This window comes from Aquarana catesbeiana, linkage group LG04 (genome assembly GCF_042186555.1).
Source record: "Aquarana catesbeiana isolate 2022-GZ linkage group LG04, ASM4218655v1, whole genome shotgun sequence".
Lineage (NCBI taxonomy): Eukaryota > Metazoa > Chordata > Amphibia > Anura > Ranidae > Aquarana > Aquarana catesbeiana.
The window spans coordinates 511,686,765-511,708,541 of record NC_133327.1 but is presented as its reverse complement, the minus strand read 5'-3'; the positions used below and the strand labels follow the sequence as shown (position 1 = coordinate 511,708,541).

General features: G+C 42.1%; 1 protein-coding gene across 5 annotated transcripts in view; it reads left to right on the top strand.

The window, feature by feature from the left end:
• The window catches only part of BIRC6 (baculoviral IAP repeat containing 6), a 709,573-nt gene that overhangs the window by 421,119 nt on the left and 266,677 nt on the right, over nt 1-21,777 (top strand). For all 5 annotated transcript variants that reach the window (XM_073627731.1, XM_073627734.1, XM_073627732.1 and 2 more), the window contains exons 50-55: nt 2,084-2,284; nt 2,668-2,947; nt 5,092-5,348; nt 5,435-5,543; nt 16,326-16,547; nt 20,336-21,119. In XM_073627731.1, coding sequence (XP_073483832.1) covers nt 2,084-2,284; nt 2,668-2,947; nt 5,092-5,348; nt 5,435-5,543; nt 16,326-16,547; nt 20,336-21,119 — 1,853 coding nt within the window. The remainder of the gene's footprint in view (nt 1-2,083; nt 2,285-2,667; nt 2,948-5,091; nt 5,349-5,434; nt 5,544-16,325; nt 16,548-20,335; nt 21,120-21,777) is intronic.

Genomic DNA, 21,777 nt, shown 5'->3' with positions numbered 1-21,777 from the left:
TAGAGTCTCTAAAGAATCTGCAGGACACACATGCTATGATGGGTGAAGACTGGGAGGTTCAGGGCTGCTATGTGCAAAACCATTGCACAGAGCAACTTAAAAAAAAAAAAAAAGTTTACAATCACTTTGATGGAATGTATTTGATTGTATGAGGTGTATACCTATTTTGATAATGATTCTCCTTGGTTATATTTAAAAAAAAAAAAAAAAACATAAAAAAACACAAATAAAACTGTGCTAGTTAACACTTTCTAGGTGGTTTTGCAAAAGGGGCTGATATGTGTGAATCCCTTATTACATAACAGATTAACACCATCACATAAACTTAATATTTTACGTGACGTGATGCAATCAAAACATATAACATTAAAAATCCTAAAATTACCAGAAAAAACAAAGTATCACTACAGGATCGGGACTGCTCTGTGGTTAAGAAAAAAAATTGTTTACAATCACTTTAATGCTTTATCACATCAAAACATAAGGAGGCAGCCTCAAAGTGTTGCATAAGTAAAAGCAATCACGATTAAAAAGCCAGCAAATATCCACTCATATGTATGTCGCTCTCTAGCTCCAAAGACAGCAGCATGTAACGACATTCAGTGCAACAAGCTCCACGATAGAACATCAAACAAATCAACTGCAGCTAATCCAGTGGAGTGGTTTGGCTATTGGAATCACAATAGTAATGCTACTTTGACACATAGGCCTCGTGCACACTGGATGTTCTAAAAACGGCAGTAGCATTGGCTGTAGAAAGCTGTAGCTATAGAACAAGTTTTGCAGTAGCGTTTTTTATCTCTAGCTTTTTTTTGTGTGTGTTTTAGCAAAACTATACTCCCACAAAAGCTTATGGCTTGGTGCTTCATTTAGAACACTGGACTTTCAAAATATTTGTTTAAAATATAACACTTGTTTGTAACACTGTTTTTCTTCAAATTTTAGTATTTTTTTCACAATATTATATGCTTTGATTGCAAATTATTCAGTTTATGTAGTGGCGCTTCAAGTTTCATCTTTGTTTAAATAAAAATAAAACACTGTTATGTGTTCTTTAACATTTGAGACCCTTTCCTTCATTGGCTAGCCTACATTTGAAGTCCAGGCTCAGTCTTGTTCTGGACCAGTTTTTAAGATGACATACAACTTAAATTTGCATTGGACATTACCCACTCCAGGCACGAAAAAATTAAAGCATATATTGCATCTCAAGCAGCCTTAGTTGATGTAGTCTTCTTACCACACATCTGCTCGTTTACATGCCAGGGTTAGTCCAGCTCCTGCTAACTAACTGTCTTGTTAAGGGGTAATATTCAGCTGTGGGGTAGCTAAATAAGCTGCTAATAGAACTTACATGCTCTTGCTGTTTTTATAATTTTTCTCCTCTGAGCTTCCTCCTCTTCCTGCCCTTAGGCCAAGTTGCCTAACTCTAGGTATGTGGGTACCTACTGGGACCTATGGAGTCTTGCTGGAATCTCTACTACAGGCGTGCCACTGTTCAGAACTACAACTTTGCGCGTAGCTGTTCCTGAGAAGGACCCAGAATCATAGCTATGCTAACTCGTAGGGTGCTGTCAGTGCACCCACATACCTGGAGTCGGGCAGCAAGACTGGAAGGCATGAAGATCGGAGCATAAAAACAGCAAGTCTCAAAGTTCTCATATTGGCCGCTGATTTAACAAAAAACTCTGAGGTTTTCTAAAGCTCGTTGCTCAGCTCTTTTTAGGAGCGCCACGTAGTTGCACTCTTGAGGATGGTCAAGGGAGTGACCTTCATGTGCAGGGCTCAAAGTTTGAAGGAGGGGCCAGGGAGTGGGTTTGTATGCAGGGGTTTTAGAGTTGCCTGCCACGGAGCTTCGACAAAAATTCTGCCTGATATATGCGCATGTAAGGATGGCTACATTGAAATATCTGTATTTGCTAAAATGACACCCTGAACACAGAAAGGGACACAACGGGTCGAATTTAAATAGGTATGCTGCTATATCTATTTTTACCACAATGGTTTAATTATGCTTTCATTTATCGTGACTTTTTTTGTGGTCTTTTTTTTTTTATTTGTTGTAATGTTGCTGTTCTTATAGGTACCATTACATCAAGTAGTCCAACTGCTCAGCCAGCAGAAGTCCTGCTTCAGGCCACTCCACCCCATAGGAGAGCACGTTCTGCAGCTTGGTCCTATATATTTCTACCAGAGGAAGCCTGGTGTGATCTCACCATCCACTTACCAGCTGCAGTACTTTTAAAGGAGATACACATCCAGCCTCACCTTGCATCTCTGGCTAGTAAGTATAGCTATCAAAATTAATATTTTAATCCTAACTGTAGAAGGTCTTGTGCCATAGCAATAATATTCTTTAATTTGTTTTACAACTGTTTTGTTTCCCTCTTCAAGCTGGCTTTTGTGTTTAGGATAAAAATCATTTTCATTTTTTTGCAATGATGGATTATGTTCAGATTTCAACTGAGAAATGATGTGCTTTGCCCATCTTCTTCAAAATGCCATGATTATGGTTTGAACTTGCATAGAACTAATCACATTCATATCATTATAGAACATGTCACCATAATAATATGCATATTGTGCTTTTACTTTTATCATTAAAAAAAAAAAGTGCCTTATTGTGCTGTCAAACATCTGAGATTTTTTTCTTTTTCCCCTTTTTAGCTTGTCCATCATCAGTCTCTGTGGAAATCAGTGCAGATGGAGTGAACATGTTGCCTTTGTCTACACCGATTATTACTAGCGGGCTTACCTATATAAAAATTCAGCTGGTTAAAGCAGAAGTGGCTTCAGCAGTCTGCCTACGACTTCATCGTCCTCGTGATGCCAGCACGCTTGGCCTTTCACAGATAAAATTACTTGGTCTTACAGCTTTTGGAAACACTTCCTCTGCAACTGTTAACAATCCTTTCCTTCCCTCTGAGGACCAAGTGTCTAAGACTAGGTATTTAGCTAATTGACTAGTGGTAAAATCCACACGCTCTAATTGAGACCTAACAAGTGGCTTTAGACATTTGAAGCTATCCAGAATATATTTCCTTGTCTGATTGGTCTCTCGAGCATCTATTTTTCTCTATATGGTTTAAATTGGTCCACTTGCGCAAAAACAGTTTTTAGCCATAAACCATTCAACTTTTTGAACAATTAGAATTTTACAGGAGACAGGATCAGTTAGGCTGGCCTAACAAAGGTCTGAGCTGTACGATTTTGGTTACCAGCATTTCTTCATAATGTATTTTGGGAGCTGGGGTAGACATCATAAAACTTAGATTTGTAAATCTTTTATGATCTGATTGTCTTGAATTTGGTTGGTCAAAGATAGAAAGTATCATCCAAAAATGATAGGACATATGTACTGTATCTTTAGTACTTAATAAAAAAAGTTCTATAACTTTTTTTATTCCCCAAAACTTTTTCCTTAGGATGCTGATGAGTTAAATTCATAAAGTATAAATTCAGATTTAGAAACCTTTTTACATGTTAGTCCCATATTTAGGATGTAACATGCTCCTATCCACCCGCCTCCAGCGCTCCCCGCTCTGACATTGGCCAGGAGGGGGATCTTCTCCCCACACCCGCTGTCATCCATTGCAGCTGACGGCTTGTAATTTTCAATGGTGAACGTCCTCGTAATTCATTGATTCTTCCTGCCATTCGATAACTGCCTACCCGTATTGAAGGTACAGACAGACAGTGTACTGAGTCTCTGCAGGATCCTGGCATTGCACCCACGATCTGTTGATCACGGGTGCAAAGCTTTACAGGATGCAATATAAAAAAGTAATGCACGTTTTTTAACCGCTTCAGCTCCAGAAGACTTTACCCCCTTCCTGACCAGAGCACTTTTTGCGATTCGGCACTGCGTCGCTTTAACTGACAATTTGCGGGTCCTTTTTTTCCCCACAAATAGAGCTTTCTTTTGGTGGTATTTGATCACCTCTGCGGTTTTTATTTTTTATAAACAAAAAAAGCGACAATCTTGAAAAAAACGCATTTTGTTTTTTTTTTGGTTTTTTTGCTATAATATCCCCCAAAAATATATATAAAAAATATTTCTTTCCTCAGTTTAGGCCGATATGTATTCTTCTACATATTTTTGGTTAAAAAATCGTAATAAGCGTAATTTGATTGGTTTGCGCAAAAGTTATAGCGTCTACATAATAGGGATAGTTTTATGGCATTTTTATTATTTTTTTTTTTACTAATAATGGCGGTGATCTGCGATTTGGCGGACACATCGGACAATTTTGAAACATTTTTGGGACCATTGGCATTAATACAGCGATCCATGCTATAAAAAATGCATTGATTACTGTAAAAATGTCACTGGCAGTGAAGGGGTTAACACTAGGGGCGATCAAGGGGTTAATGTGTTCCCTAGTGTGTGTTCTAACTGAAGGGGGGAGGGGACTGTGCAGGGGAGATGACAGATCGCTGTTTATACTCTGTATGAACAGACGATCTGTCTGTTCTCCCCTCAGAGAACCAGAAACTGTGTTTAAACACACAGATCCCGGTTCTCTGTGTGTCAGCAGCGATCGCGGGAGCCTGGCGATGATCGTGACCGCCGGGCACTCTCATCGGCTTGGGGGGGCGTGCGGGTGGCGCGTGCCCCCTGGTGGCCACAGGGTGAAGTGACGTTATATAACGTCATTTCACCCAGCCGTGCCATTCTGCCGCAGTTTTACTGCGGCGGCTGGTCGGCAAGTGGTTAACTACAAAAAGATGTGCATTTATTTTTTTACAAAATGTGAACTTAGCCTTTATACCTTAGTAATTACCCAGGGACTTTGGTGGATACATCTTAATTTCCCCGCTTTTTTTATGAAGAATTGTGAACACTCCAAATGCCGGCAAATTGAAATGCATTCTCATGGCAGGGAATTATGTAAGATATATAGGAAACTAGGGGGTGATGCAACTCACCAGACTCTAGTAGTGAAATGCTTTTGAGTGGACTGACAAACTGATCTCTGTCCTGATATTTGCCAGCAGTGCAAATGCTGATGGCAGCTTGTGCAGTTGGTCAATATTCTGTGTTAAAACAGTTAAAAATATTTGTTTAACTCTTTTCTGCTTTTATTTTAGCATTGGCTGGCTAAGGCTTTTACATCACTGCCTAACTCATATCAGTGAATTGGAAGCGATGATGGCAAGTGCTGCAGCACCTACAGCTAACCTACTGCAGACATGTGCTGCACTGTTGATGTCTCCCTACTGTGGCATGCATTCACCCAACATTGAAGCAGTATTGGTTAAGATTGGCCTTCAGTCAACTAGGATTGGTTTACGTCTTATTGACATCCTTCTTCGTAACTGTGCAGCATCTGGCAGTGATCCTGCTGGTATGTTGCCAACCATTCACCCAAAACCTATTTTTTATTTTTAATCTGATTGCATCAGAGAGTTGATTTGAAATTTTCATTTGCAGATTTGAACAGTCCTCTTCTTTTTGGAAGACTTAATGGTCTCTCATCAGATTCCACAATAGATATTCTATACCAGCTGGGTACCACTCAAGACCCTGGAACAAAGGATAGGTACTTATATATTTATTTTTCTTTCTGGATTACAAATCGATTTCATTAAGTGTATGTCACGTCAAAATTAAGATCACAATTGATCGTCTGGATTTGCGGGCTTCGGCTGCTTGAGCTGTGATAACGTTACTTGCTGCGGCCTCGAGCTCTTAAGGTCCGGGACAGTATGACTTCACCGGCTTGCATGCATTCTGAATATCTCCTAAACACTGCATGTTTAGGAGATATTCACTGTACCTACAGGTAAGACTTATTATAGGCTTTCCTGTAGGTACAATTTTACTACCACTTTTTATATAGACACAAATCCATCTAGTTCAACCATTATAAAAAAAAATCATGCAATCCTTCACCCACATTTGATCCAGAGGAAGGTGAAAAAGCCCAGCAAAGCATGATCCAATTTGCTACAGCAGGGGAAATAACTCCTTCCTGATCCCCACCCCCCCAAGAGGCAATCGGATTTTCCCTGGATCAACTTTACCTATAAATGTACCCAGTTATATTATGTACAATTAGGAAAGAATCCATGCTTTTTTAAAAGCAATCTACTGAGCTGGCCAGAACCACCTCTGGAGGGAGTCCAGTCTATTCCACTTTAAATGATCAGTGTACTGGATTTCTGGGAAAATCGACAGGTATTTTTTTTTTCATCCACTGAGGAACGCAGAAATTCAGATACTGTTGGGTGGTTATGCTTCCTACAGAAAGATTTGACATTGGCAAAAAAAAAAAAATGTAGGCCAGCGCAGCAAAACTCCTCTACCCAGCATGCTGCAATTTTTTTGTTGGTGTTCTAAGTGGATGGACATATTTTCTTCAGGTCTTCTGGGAATCACATTTTTTACTAACCTTTTTTCTTCTATGTTTTTGGTTTTCTCCTTCCATTGAGTTTGATTCCTCACTACATTGCTGGTTGAGCTGGTTCCTATTGGGCAGCTATCGAGATTGGCATTTACTCAGCCTGACTTTATCGTCCCCTGATCCTGCTGCACTCGATGTTGTGGGGCTTGCCTAGAATGTGACCTTTGGTCACTGATTACTGCTTGTGTTACTTTCCAGACATAGAGCACTGGTAAATACGTGGAGTGTTTTCCAAGTCCAGAGGTATGGCATTTTCTCATCTTTTGTCCTGTATCTGAAGACTTACATTTTTGGTAAAGTCAAGCACTGGAGCTGCGTTATTTTGCACCACTGGGCACTTTTTAGATTTCCTGCTCTATACTGTTTTACCATGAAAAGGGTTGGTGCTGAGGGACTGAACACCGGACATCTTCTGGGTGAAGTACTGCATGTGCTCTTTCCTGCTATTCGGTGTAGAGGAAGCATTGTTCCTACTGCCCATTTACAGTGTCCCTGGTCCCCTTCGGTCATCCAAACTCATTAGCTGACAGTTGCCTTGGTTTGAGTACCTGAGGCCTTGCCTCATATATTTAGAGCTCCGTTGTATCGCTGCCACACTGTTGCAACATATCTGTGCCCAGACACACAGGGTACAGTGCTTACGCTTTCCCAACTGTTCCTGGTGCCTGAAATCCAGTGACCCTGTGTTTATAGGGTCACCTCATTTGAGTCTCCTTTAGCTCAGTCTGGTGACCTTCCCTGTCGTTGGTGGACTCTACTGCAGTCGCACAAGATTTGTGGTCAAATTCACAATAATACATACTGACCTCCAAATGCGCTTCTGTGTCTTCCTCTGCGGATTTGTAATGTGATCTTCCTGAGGCCTTCGAAAAGACTGGGTCCTCAGTTGCAGTGGCTTTCTGTGACTCAGAGTCCCCAAGTCTTTCTGGATAAAATGTTTTTGAGGCACTATAGTTTTCTCCTATCACCTCAGAATTGCAGGATGTCATTTTGGCCCTTATGAAAGCAGTTTATACTATATTGCATTTGGAGGATCAGGCTGTCTTCAGCCTTGGGTCCTTCAGAGCTCTTAGAGATGCAAAGACCTTTCTACTACATCTGTGTTTTAAGGTATTCTTTATTGGTATTCCTCGTGATCTGAAAGCACCCTGAAGGGTCCTGGGCCCCATCTGAAAGCATGTTGGTCCCCGTTGAGAGGACATTTTGTTAAACAGTAGTCTATACCCACTGTGGATCTTCAGTGACGCACCTTAACAGGAAAACCTCTATACCTGCATGCCTCCCTTGTAATGCTTTCCTAAATTCTAGTTTTCTCTGGCAGGTTCTCCCCTTCATTCTCTTTTGAAGTAATCTGTCCAACTGTGGCACAATTGTTTAGATACCTCAGAAGGGATCTCTCCACCGCTGGGGTAATTCACTTCCTATTAGAGCATGTGGAACCAATGTCTGGAGTCTTAAACTTTAGTTGCATTTGCTTGTTGGAATTGTATGTTCCGCGTAGGTTTGATGTTTATATAGATACAGAAAACCTTGGTATGGTGCTGAGATGCTGATGTCCTATCCAAAGAGTGTCAAACTCATTTGGCCTTTGAAGAAAATAGTTGAACCTAACGCTTCCATCCATCAAGAATTCAATTGGAGGATGGAAGCCTCAACTTAAAAGGTCCTAGGATAGTTTGGTCCCATCTATTCTATCTTCATTTATGTCTGCAATAGGTGTTCCCAGACCTGCGTAACCTTCGCTTTACACAGCCTATAGGACTAAAAGTCAGAAACCACCAATCCTTTGAAAACTCCTCTGCATGAGGGTGTACTTCCACTTTTCAAATAGGGGGCTGGTTATGAATCTTGGTCTCCTTGGATAGTTTGCTTTTCTGGCATTCCGAGGGTGCCCCTTTAAGCTTAGACTTTATCCTTTGCCTCTGGCATGCTCTCCAGTTGATTCCTCCTTTTTTCTTTTCTATGCTACTGCACCAAATTACTTTCCATGGGCCTCCTGGGTTCCTCTCAACCCTGCACCCCTTGCTTTTGGTTCTTGTGTTAGCTCACTCTCCGGAGTTGTGCCCCATTGGGGGCCACGACTTCCTCAGAAAAATTCCCTCCACTTGGGGCATTTAAGGCTTTCAGTGATGCCAGGTACCCCTGTCATGGTGCTTCCAACAGATGACGTCAGCTCACCCAAGGCACAGAGTCTAAGTGACAGTTAATCTTCAGCAGAGCTCCTGATGATGGAGGTATGCCAGAAACCTCAGTAGTCACACTTTTATTCACTGCAAGCTGTCATCGGGTGCTGGCCCCAAGGTACTGAAACTGAATGAATACCATGTAAAGACAACACTAAACAGAAGAGTAGTCAAGTCCTGGCACAGGTTGTGACAGGTAGCTTGTAAGAGAGTAGTTGGGTCCAGGCAGAAGTCATGGGCAGGCAACAGGAAAGAGATTAGTCAGGTCAATCAAAGTAGGCAACAAGCAAGGCAATCATGCAGTAAAATGGCTCTATTCCCACGAAGGATAGCTGGCGATAAGACACGGCACTAGCCAATTCAAGGACTGGAGCTCGAATACATTTTTGGTGAGAGGACATGCCCAGCCTCTTTTTTTTGGGAACTCTGAAAGTCCAGTCATGGATTCTGTGACGCCATTGAAGGTCATGGCAGGGATTCTTAAAGTAGTCTGTACGTTCCCTGCGAGGTTTCTGCAGGAACTAGAACACCCCACAATGTTCAATCTCTTCAGAAGGGGACCCTCTGAGCTACTAGGTCTGCTTAGACCAGCTGTGACTGTCCTTCATCCAGGTAGGATTCGGAATCCTGATTGTCTCCCATACACACCTGATTCTTTTCACAGCATGATCAGAATCCTTTTCTTTCATCATTTTATGATGAACCTTTTAGGAAGGCATGTCCAGGAGTGGCAACTTCTATTTGGTTTGAACTTCATCTGTTAAGAAACCTACAAATTCCCCTGGAGTCAGTGATAACCCAGAGTTCTGGGTTTCTTCAGGAGTAGTCTCTTTAGAGTAAGAATGTGTAACATCCTCCTTCATTTGAGACCCTGCCTCTTCTTCCACCTCTTCCTGCAGGGGATACATTGCTGGCTTCTCTTTTGTCAAAAGGGAAAAAGATTTTTCATTTGTGACCTACACGGTCCAACCCAGAGTGGAAATCAGCAAGTTGTCTTAAACTGGCAATAGCCAATGAAAATTCCTCCCTCGACACACAAGATCCATAGGATGTTGCCCCAGATGGAGTAGAAAAACCAAAGGGAGTCAGAGCCACCCAGAACTAACTAATCCCCCAGGGGATATTGCAATGGGATCTATGACTAGGTTCCTTTCTGCCTGATGGGACAAATTTTGGAACCTGAGAGAAGCTATGATATTAGCGCCTGCCAAAATAACCATCTCAAAGAGTTATGCCTGTACACTAGGGAGAAATATGAAATAATTACTGCTCGTATGTTGTCCAGTGATCTTGGAAGCAGTGTGCACAAAGTCCCCAGGCTGGGTTCACTCTAGTGCGAATTGGATGCGGATTTCCCTGCATGCAATTCGCACAGCAGGAGATTGTTACCGGCTCTCTATGGAGCCGGTTCACATATTGACACTGCGGCTCCATTGCGATTTGCACAGGAGCCCTGTGCATCTTTCTGTCCGTTTTCAGGTCCGAATTCAGCCAAAAATTTGGTCTGAAATCGGACCTGAAACTATGTACGATGACGCACTGGACTCCTGCTGTGAGCCGCTGCGTGCTCATATGTGAACCCAGCCTTAGGGCCACAGAAGCCTGTGTGCTGCTCTCCTGATTCAAGTAGTGGCACTGCAATTTTGCCCTAACCGGCTATACAGAGGAGAGGGCAGAGGGCATGCCCTGCCCAATCAGTGGTGCCAAGAGACTCTGAACACTGCATTGTATTTCCTGGAAGAGCCACCAGGAGAGAGTCTGCAGTGGAGCAGGCTTAGGGCAGAAACAAGGAGAGACCCCCCCCAAAATCCCTGCAAGTCAACCGAAGGGTCCAGGAACCAGTCCAAAAACTGATGCTGTGCCTTACTGGGAGGGATTTTGCCTGGGAGGGGATTACGGTCCTTTTATCTTTGCCAGTGTCCAGTTACCTGAAGGTGGCAGCATGATACTATTGTCATGGATATGAAGATGTTCATTGTCTTGTGATGTACTCCAAGAAGACCAAAAATCTAATTCTGTATCAAGAGTCGAATCTCAGCCTTGGCGGATCTATTCCAGAGACCCATTGACTCTCATTCCTTGGTACGTGCTTTCGTACAGGATGTCATGTTCATTGTTCCTCCAGTCCAGACCCTGTTGACTCCATGGGACCTCCATTATGTACTTTCTGTGTTACAGAAGTCTCTGAGCCCATCCAGGATAATCCTTTGATGCTTCTAAGCTGGTTGACTTTTGGATTGTTATTACTTTGCTTGCAGAGTTCCAGAGTTATCAGTTCTTACCTGCAAGGAACCTTTCTTGGTCATTTATAGGGATAAAGTGGTCTTATGACCTCCAATATTTTTTGCCAAAAGTGGTATCTTCGTTCCATCTCAACAAAGATATTGCGTTAAAGCGATAGTAAACCCAATAGCAAAAAATGTAATATATTACTGCTTACCAGTAAACCAATATGGTGGCTGCATTAGTTTTCTTTTATTAGGCTTTTTCCCCTCTGTTTTCACCTGGTGATCTGGTCAGTAACATGCCTCCTGTATTAGAGTGCCCCCACTCTGGATGGAGTGCAGGAGGTTCCTTTGGACCGCAGCGCTGTCAGTCTGGGGGGAGAGGAGCGTTAGATGTACTAGCAGATAAACTAACAAATTGAAGCCAAACTCCAGCTAATACAGCTAATACTTTTTATAAAGAGATGCAACAGTTTTTTTCCTTTTGGGATAAAGTAAAAGCTGATCATTGTATGATCAGTGATAAATGGATTTTCACATCTCTGTAACTGATACATTCTGCTGGAGAGCTTATTCTTTTCAAAAACAACACACTCATCGAATTGCCAGATAAAAATAGAAAAAGCCTAAAAAATAAAATGCATACACCTAAGGAGGACCCTCAGCAAAGTTTGACCTGTAATAGCTCCTCTAAGGGTTGGATTGGCTATTAATCTCAGCCCTTATTTGTAATTTCCACTGTTTCAGAGGTACAATCATCTAGTTCCTTTTCCGGGGAGAAATTTTGTACAGCCATTTCTTGTTTGCAAGATCAATTCTCAGTTTTGCTCTCCCCTCTCCAAGCTTTATGCGCTTAAGTGCATTTTCGGAGCATCAAATTAAGTATGATTTTCTTTGCTGCGCTGGACAGGCTGCTGTCCCAGGAGATCATTACACTTGTGCTGGAAGAGAAGTCTCATGGCTTCTACTCCTACCTGTTTACAGTTTTCCTAGCCAAACTGAGACATCTGGTCTATTCTAGGTCTCCACAAATTTCTGGACGTACAGAAATTCAGGATGAGATCTACCTGGTCGGTAATTGCTGCACTTCATCAGGGGAGACTTCCTGGCATCAGTGGATATTAACGATGCCTACCTTACGCATCTTGATTTTCTGACCTCACCAGCCATTTTTATGGTTCACAGTAGAAGATTGCCATTAACAGCTTGTGGCATTGCCGTTCAGTCTTTCCAAAGCTCCTGGAGTGTTTGTCAAGGTGTTAGCTCGAGTTCTGGAGTTTTTGATAACCCGGGCTATTCCCTCTGTGAAGTACATGGATGACCTGCTTCTCTGGGAGCAATCTGCTCAGAAGCTGGAATCAAGTGTGCAACAGACCGTGCAGGTCCTGTAAAGGTTTGATTGGGTGCTGAAACTTTAGAGGTCGGCCCTTGTTTTGACACGGCTTCTGTTGTGCTTAGACTTGGTTCTCTTCTTTCAATCTGTTTTATTATGAGAAGAAAGTCAAAACACAAAAGTATCATTGTACATTCAGGGTTGTACTGGCTGTAGCCCCAGCTGAAATACAGCATAAATACAATGTCAGTTTCCACCAGAACATAGCGCAAAATATCAGACAATTAGACACTTGATTAGTAAATAAGGACATAAAACTAGTAAAGTCCAAGTGATCACAAAAGAAAAGAAAAATGGGGGAAAGATCCCATCCTGTTTACCTTTATGCTAACTTGAAGCAAAAAACGGGGACTAACCCAAACTATGAGAGCATATAACCCCATCTTGTAAAGGAAGAGAAGAAAAACGGTAATCAAAAGAAAGAGAGGGGACCCAGTCGAGGGACCAGACTACAGGTCCCAGAGGGGGAAAAAAGACAGGATAACGGAAGAGGAGACCCAGAATAGGAACCTTCAAAAGCATCTCGAACCAGGAGGTCCTGAACAGGTTACATAGACTAGGAAGACTCCTACAGATCAACGTTGACATAACTAGCCAATGGTTACCATACCTTCTGAAACCAAGGCGTGGAAACGGTAAGCTTACTTGCCAGGTGCTCATTGAACATAATCTAGGAAACTTTGTGCCTAAACATTGTAATATGTACTGAGGGGCACTTCCAGGATTGAGTTATGGCAAGTTTAGCAGCAGATAACAAAAAATGGATCAACCTTTAAGTAGAGCGTGCACTGTCATCAACCTTTTCATTTAATAGAGCTATATGGGGTAGCTGTGGAACAGGTAGATATGTTACTTTCTGTATCATCACAAAGACTTTATTCCAGAAGCCCCTGATTTTAGGGCATTCCCACCAAACATGCAGCATAGTACCCGGGGAATGACAGCCCCAAAAATATGAAGTTGAGGAGGTCAGAAACAGCCTTGCAAGACGTGCTGGAACCATATACCACCTCAAAATGTCAGATAATGCCATGGTTTGGGCATATATCAACCATCAAGTAAGAACAAGTTGCGCTGCTCAGGAAGAAGCGTAACTGATCTGGTCTTGCGAAGAACTGCACATTCCTGCCCCCTCTGCCTCGCACATTCCAGACATAGAAAATTGGCTGGCGGCTTTCTCATCCATTGACAGCTGAATCCAGGTCTAGAGCTTTATCTGTGATGAGGAACACCAAATGTTGGGTCTCTTGGTGACCAAATTCAAAAATAAACTGGACTGGTTTGTGATCCCAGACCAGTAATCTTCAGGAATTTGTGGTGGATGCTCTGGTGACTCCTTTAAATCCATTTTCCTTGACCCATGCCTTTCCTCCAATGCAATCTCTTCCTAGCCTGTTGCACAGGATAAAGGTGGAGGGCATCCCTGTGATTATGATCACAACTTCTTGGCCAAGAAAAACATGGTATGCGGGCATTTTAAGTCTCAGACAAGCATGGGCTCTCCCAGATTGGTCAGATTTGCTGTTGCAGCGTCTGTTCTTCCTTTTTACAGCTGCTGGCTTTGACAGTATGGCTGTTTGAAGGCCAAGTTCCGAGGGATAGGAGTGTTGCTGGCTCTGTTGTTGCTGTCCTCCTCAAGGCAAGATTTTTGACCTCCAGGAAGGTGTACATGGTAGGCTCATTTTGCCCGGTGTGAGACTTGTACGTTTCATCCCTGACAGTATGTCATGGGGCACATTTTGTTTTTTCCTCCAATCTGGTGTGGAGATCTGTCTGTCTTTACCTTCAATGGGTAGCTTTCGGGCTGGACCGTTTTGTTTCAGAGACCTATTGTGTCTCATTCCTTGGTAAAAAGCCTTCATGCAACGTGTAACACTGATTGTTCTGCCAGTGTGCCCCGCTTTGTCCCTTTTGGGGCCCGTATTTGGTTTTGTCTGCTTTGCAGATTTCAGTTGAGCCAGTCCACCAGGCTAAAAGGCTAAGGTAGTGCTGACATCTTGCTTCACTTTTTTGTTTGTGAGGCTGCAACATGGTTTTCCTTCACAGATTTACAACATTTTGACCAGGTAGATGTTTACACCTTTGGGGACGCCAGCTGTTCAAAAGATCTTGCTGACAGCTTATTAGTGGTGTTCACCCTATTTTGGACATGTTTGGCTTTGTTTCTTTTTCCCACCACTCATGGTTACTGTTTTGGGACATCCCAAGTAGTCATAAATATGAAGTCCTCTGTAACCTGTGGTGTACTCCAAGTAAAGAAGTTGACAGGTAAACCAAAAATCCTGATTTTTGGGTGTACAAACCCAATTCCAAAAAAGTTGAAAGGCTGTGTGCAATCCACATAAAAACAGAATGCAATGATTTGCAAATCTCATATTTTATTCACAATAGAAAACATATAATGTTTTAACTGAAAAAATGTACCATTTTAAGAAAAAAAATAAGGTAAATTTGAAATTGAAGGCATCAACACATCTCAAAGTTGGGCCAGGGCAACAAAAAGCTGGCAAAGTGGTATCACCAAGAAGAGCGGGAAGAACATTTTCCAATGAATTGGGTCAATTAGCAACAAGTCAGTAACATGATTGGGTATAAAAAGTGCATCTTAGAGAGTCAGTGTCTCACAAGTAAAGGTGGGCAGAGGTTCACCAATCTGAAAAGCTGCGTCAAAATCTTTTTGAACAATTTAGAATAATGTTCCTTAGTGTAAAATTGCAAAGACTTTATATCATCATCCGCAGTACATAATATCAAAAGATTCAGGGAATCTGGAGAAATCTCTGCCCACAATAACAAGGCCAAAACACAATATCTGGTTAGTGTGGGTGGTATCAGCACAGCATTATCTCAGAAGCACCACAGTGGCTTACAATTGCTATGGTTCAGAAATAGACAATACAAAGCTAAACAAAGCAATCTGAACACATGATTTACATGCCGTAATACTCAGAGGTGAGGTAAAAGCCATTGTCGTGTCCCCCGACCTGGTTGGTATTTCAGCCTTAGACTTGCAAAAGAAAATTGTTAAATAGATTTAAACAGGGATCAAGGTATCACTCAATCGATCCAATACCAAGCTCATAATATTTCCCCCTCCACGTGCCCTTTCCTCTAACTGCTCTGTCAAAATCGACAACTATCAACCTGTCCTCGCATGCTAAGGTTCTGGGTGTAATCCTGGACTCTGAACTATCCTTTTGGCCCCACATCCAATCACTCTTCAAAGCTTGCCGCCTCAACCTCCACAACATCTCTAAAATGCACCCCTTTCTAACCAATGACACCACAAAACTTCTGATTCACTCCCTGGTCATCTCCAGGCTCGATTACTGCAACTCCCTCCTTATTGTCTTACCCTTACATAGCTTATCCCCCTTCAGTCCCTCATAAATGCTGCTGCCAGACTCATCCACTTTACTAGCTGCTTAGTGTCTGTTACCCCTCTCTGCCAATCGCTCCACTGGCTTCTGCTCACACAAATAATTAAATTCAATATACTAACAACAACTTACAAAGCCATCCACAACTCTGCCCCCAGCTACATCACTTAGTCTCAAAATACCAACCAAATCGCTCTCTTCGTTCTTCTCAAGACCTTCTCATTCTCTGGAACTCTCTACCCCAATCTGTCTGACTTTCTCCTACTCTGTCCACTTTCAGATGATCCCTGAAAACTCCTCTCTTTAAAGGGGCCTATCCAGCCCCCACCTAACAAATGTACATTTATTTTCTCCACCCCCCACAGTTATTACCCTTTGTATCTCTTGATCCTCCCTCTTAGATTGCAAGCTCCAACAAGCAGGGCCCTCTGATTCCTACTGCATTAAACTGTATTGTAATTGTATTGTCTACCCTTATGTTGTGAAGTGCTGCGTAAACTGTTGGCGCTATATAAATCCTGTATAATAAAAATAACTACAAACCACAAGTTTAATTGTACAGAAAATGATTCAGGGCCAAAAAAATATGCAGTGCATCTAGGAAATACACGTTCCCGTGTTTTATCCCTGTATACTATAATCACTGCTACCAAAATTTTATGAAATAATGTTTGTAAGCATGATAAAATGTATATGCTAATATGTAACACTTTTTTTTTTTTTTTTATATACTGCAGAATCCAAGCACTACTGAAATGGGTGAGCGATTCTGCTAGAGTGGCATCACATAAAAGGAGCGGTCGTAGCACCTTCATTCCACCAAGCAGCTCTTCTAGAGAGTTTGGCCTTCTTATGCCATCTCCCTCTCATTTGCACTGTGTAGCAGCAATTTTGTGGCACAGCTATGAGCTTCCTGTTGAATATGACTTGCCTGGGTTGCTTAATCGAGAACTGTTCGAGTAAGTATATAGCATTCACAATATTAGTGTATGTTTATGTATTTGAATGGTAAGATCTATCTAAATGGGTGATGTGTATAAAGCAGTGGAGCAGTATAGCCTTACCCTATTGCTTTTTAAAACATTACTGTGTATATAATCTATGCCTTTACTCACTAGTCACTGTGTTCTCTGCCCTGTTGCGCAGAGATACAGTGGGTACTATAAGTAGGGCTGTTACTGATTAAAATTTTTGTGTTCAATCAATCGTGTTTTTTTTTTTTTTTTTTTTTTTTAATCGACTAATTTCGATTAATTATAACGCACATACAGATCCAATTACTTTTAGCTTTTGTTATGGCAACGGCCGAAGCCGGACATAGCGGGGCATGGCTAGGATGTTGCATGTCAATCAAAAGCAAGCGCTGCCGTCATGGCAACAGCAGAAGCCGATCCACACGGCAAAAATATCACAGCTTATCAGCCTCTAAGGACAACAATGTTAAAAACGGAGGTTATCAAATTTGCCTACACTTAGCTCACTGAATGATCCCAGTTAACCACATCCATATTTACCATCACTGTCCAGGCTGTCGGTGACGTCACGGACATAGACGTCACCGGACTCCTCCCTGCTTCCCTTCGTTAGCAGACGGAGGCACTTGGGGAGGAGTGCAGTGACGTCGATGTCCGTGACGTCACCGGATCTCTGACGGAACTCCCGGAAGCCGGCAGAGAGGTGAGTACTGATCAAAAGAATTTTAATAGATCAAAAAAATTAACGATTAATCGAGGAATTAATCTTTAATTTCCACGGCCCTAAAAATAAGTATTGAATGCGTGACCATTTTTCTAGGTAAATATACTTCTAAAAGGGGTTTTGACATTAAATTTTCATCACGTCTGTAACAAACCATGCTATCCAAAGTCCTGTATAAACAGAAATTTATTATAACATTTAAAAAAAAACTGACATACAACAAGAAAAGACTGGTGGATAGGAGTATAACAAAGATGCCTATATTAGCATGATGGTATAGGCATATTAGAGCTGACGAAAACTGCTGCAAATCGTGAAACCCCAATACAAATAAGTTCATAAATTAGGTTGTGTAATAAAATGGAATGACACTGAGAAAAAGGGAGGTGCAAAAAGGCATGGAAAGCCAAGACACCAGCTGAAATCTGTCAGTAATTAGCAAGCAATCCTGCCCCCTTGTCAGTGCAAATTAATATCAGCTGGTTCAGTCTCAATTTATGGCCTATTAAAGGTGTCTCATTACCAAGGTGTCACACAAGAAACATCTGATGATGAGTAAAAGCAAAGGGCTTTCTCAAGTACTTTGCAACCTTATTGTTGCAAAACATACTGATGGCATTGGTTACTGAATGATTTCTTAACTTCTGAATGTTCCAGTAAGCACTGTTGGGGCCATAGTCCGGAAGTGGAAAGACCATAATTTCACCATAAACCGGCCATGACCAGGTGCTCCTTGCAATGTTTGACAGATGAGTCAAAATAATTATTAGAAGAGTTTTTCAAGAGTCAAGGAACACTTGTGGAGAGCTTCAGAAAGACCTGGAATTAGCAGATACAATTGTTTAACCACTTCCCGCCCGGCCCATAGCAGATGACGGCCGGGCGGTGGTTCAGTTATCCTGACTGGACGTCAGTCTGTGCATCAGTCTGACACACCGCTACACCGATCTTGGTAAAGAGCCTCCAGCGGAGGCTCTTTACCACGTGATCAGCCGTGTCCAATCACGGCTGATCACGATGTCAATAGGAAGAGCCGTCGATCGGCACTTCCTCACTCGAGTCTGACAGATGCGAGTAGAGGAGAGCCGATCGGCGGCTCTCCTGGAAGGGGGGGGTCTGCGCTGATTGTTTATCAGCGCAGCCCCCCCTGAGATCACCACACTGGACCACCAGGGATCGCCACTAGGACCACCAGGGAAGGGGCAACATGTGGATGGCCAGGTATGTACCCCATGGCCATCCGCATATGCCCAATCAGTGCCCACAAATGGGCACTGATTGGTACCATTATGTTGCAGTGATGCCCAGCAATGCCACCCTTAGGGGCATCAGTGCCAACATTCAGTGTCATCAGTGCCACCCATCATTGTCCATTGGTGCCACCTGTCAGTGCCCATCTGTGCCAACTATCAGTGCCACCCATAACTACCCATCAATGCCACCTACGAGTGCCCATCAGTGCCACCTATGAGTGCCCATCAGTGCCGCATACCAGTGCCACCTATCAGTGCCGCCCATCAGTGCCAACTCATTGGTGCCCATCAGTGCCGCCGTATCAGTGCCCGTCAGTGCAGCCATATCAGTGCCCGTCATTGAAGAAGAAAACGTTCTTATTTACAAAAATTTTTAACAGAAACTTGTTTTTTTTTTTTTTTATTTTCGGTCTTTTTTTATTTGTTGCGCAAAAAATAAACACCGCAGAGGTGATCAAATACCACCAAAAGAAATCTCTATTTGTGGGAACAAAATGATAAAAAATTTGGTTGGGTACAGTGTTGCTTGACCGCGCAATTGTCATTCAAATTGCGACAGCGCTGAAAATTGGCCTGGGAGGGAAGGTGTCTAAGTGCCTGGTATTGAAGTGGTTAAAAAATAAGTAACGGACTCAACCGCCATGGCCTATGTGCACGCTCACCACGCAAGACTCCATTCCTGAAGAAAAATTATGTTGAAGCTTGTTTAAAGTTTGCTGCACAGCATTTTGACAAGCCTGTGAAATACTGGGAAAATGTAGTCTGGTCAGATGAGACCAAAATTGAGCTCTTTGGATGCCTTAATACACACTGTTTGGAGGTCAAATGGCACTGCGCATCACCCCAAAAACACCATACCAACAGTAAAGTTTGGAGGTGGGAACATCATGGTGTGGGGCTGTTTTTCAGCATACGGTACTGGCAAACTTCATGTCATTGAAGGAAGGATTAATAGAAAATTGTACCAAGACCTCCTTGATAAAAATCTGCTGCCATCTACCAGGATGATGAAGATGAAACCAGGGTGGACATTTAAGCAAGACAATGATCCCAAACACAAAGCCAAGGAAACTCAATTGTTTTCAAAGAGAAAATAAAGCTGCTAGAATGGCCCAGCCGATCACCTGAGAAAATCTATGGAAAGAACTAAAGATCAGAGTTCATAGAGGAGGTCCATGGAACCTTCAAGATTTGAAGACTGTGTGGCAGAATAGGCCAAAATTACACAAGAGCAATGTATGCGACTAGTTGCTCCATATAGGAGGCATCTTGAAGTTGTCACTACCAACAAAGGGTTTTGTACAAAGTATTAAATACATTTCAGTTAGCGTGTTCAGAACTTTTTCCCAGTGTATTTCTATTTTATTACACATAACCGATTTTCTGAACGTATTTGTTTGATTTCTTTGCATGTATGGATTGCATGGGTTGTTACTAACATGTAGTGAAAATTTCATGTTACTAGCACCTTTTTAGAAATATATTTACCTAGAAAAATGGTGACATGTTCAATACTTATTTTACCCGCTGTATTTCTATGACGTACTGCAAGCTTCACAGCATGGCTATCATTTTATGAATTAGTTGCAAAATGCAGGCCGCAGTCTGTGTGTGTAAACTTGCAGGGTATAACTGAAAGCAGATTGTGAATATCCCCTTATTTTAATTTGGTGGCTTGCCATGGGTTCTATTTGGTGAACCTTTTTTACTACTGTTAACTTTTTATGACTATAGAATTTTAAATATGTAAAACATTATGCTGTGTAGTTTATAATGCAATGTGTTATCTTTTTTAGGTCCTTGCATAACTGGTCTATGTCTTTACCGTGCAACGTGGTATTAAAGAAAGCTGTTGATGGTCTTCTCTGCTCTATGTGTCACATTCACCCCAATTACTTTTCATTGCTTATGGGCTGGATGGGAATTACCCCTCCACCCATACAGAGCCAGCACAGACTGTCCATTACAGATGACAGCAAAAAGCAAGATCTTAATGCTGCTCTTACAGATGACTCTAAAAATGCACAAGCACCTCTCACACTTACGGAGTCACATCTGGCCACACTTGCTGCTGCGTCCCAGTCTCCTGAAGCCATCAAGCAACTTCTGGACTCTGGTTTACCATCACTTCTTGTTAGAAGCCTGGTGAACTTTTGTTTTACACACATATCTAGTTCAGACAGTGCTGCCTCTATGGACGCCACACAAGAGAGGTTTCGGCGACAACATTCTTCCCTGCACTTTAGTAGGATGCCAGTAACGGCAGACTTGGTGGCACCAATTCTCAGGTTTCTAACTGAAGTGGGCAATAGTCATGTTATGAAGGATTGGCTAGGGGGTGCTGAAGTTAACCCCTTGTGGACAGCACTTTTGTTTTTACTTTGTCATTCTGGAGCAACTTCGGCAGGGCATGTGAATGGATCTCAACAGACCAATGCCAATGCAAGGGGCACTTTACTGACTTCCACAGCAGGGAATGGACTTACTACTCAGCAAAGAACTGCCGTGGAGAATGCAACTGTGGCCTTTTTTTTGCAGTGCATATCCTGTCATCCAAACAACCAGAGATTAATGGCACAGGTAGGAGTGAATTGTTTCAAAGCCTTTTTGGAAAGTATTTAGCTGCTGACAGGAAAGCTACATAATCAAAGTATATGTCAAGTCAAAACCTTTTCTTTTTTCCAGTTTTGGATAGAGTGGAAAGGATTAAAACTTCTGCCTGTTTTTGTTACACTTTTCTGAAACTCTGTTGGAGAGATTTACCCCCTCCTCTTAACCTATTAACAATAGTTTGACCATGCAGATAAAATCTGCAACAGGGAAAAGGGGAAAAAAAAATCCAGCAGAGGTTGCAGCCTTTCTGTATACTGCTAAAGAATAGCATTTTATTTCTATGTTGCTGTTGGAACAGATGGTCATAGTAAGCCTCTTAACAGAGCCACAGATAGCAATAAAAACCTGCCAGAGTTGTAACTCCTTTTTTCCACACTATTCAAAAGTAAGAAAAAAGTTTTGGCAGTATGTATGTTTTCCTTTTATGAAAGAATAGGAATAGGAGGTTTACACCTCCATTGGTGAAATAAGTGCAAAATGCTCTAATACTAATGAGACCCACGGGAGTCCCCAGCTTGCATAAGATTGATGCTCTAAAACGGATGCTAGACTTGTGCAGTGCGGGACACTGCATGTGATTCAGATAGGAATTGTACTGCATTCCTTTTCACATCTCATGCGATTA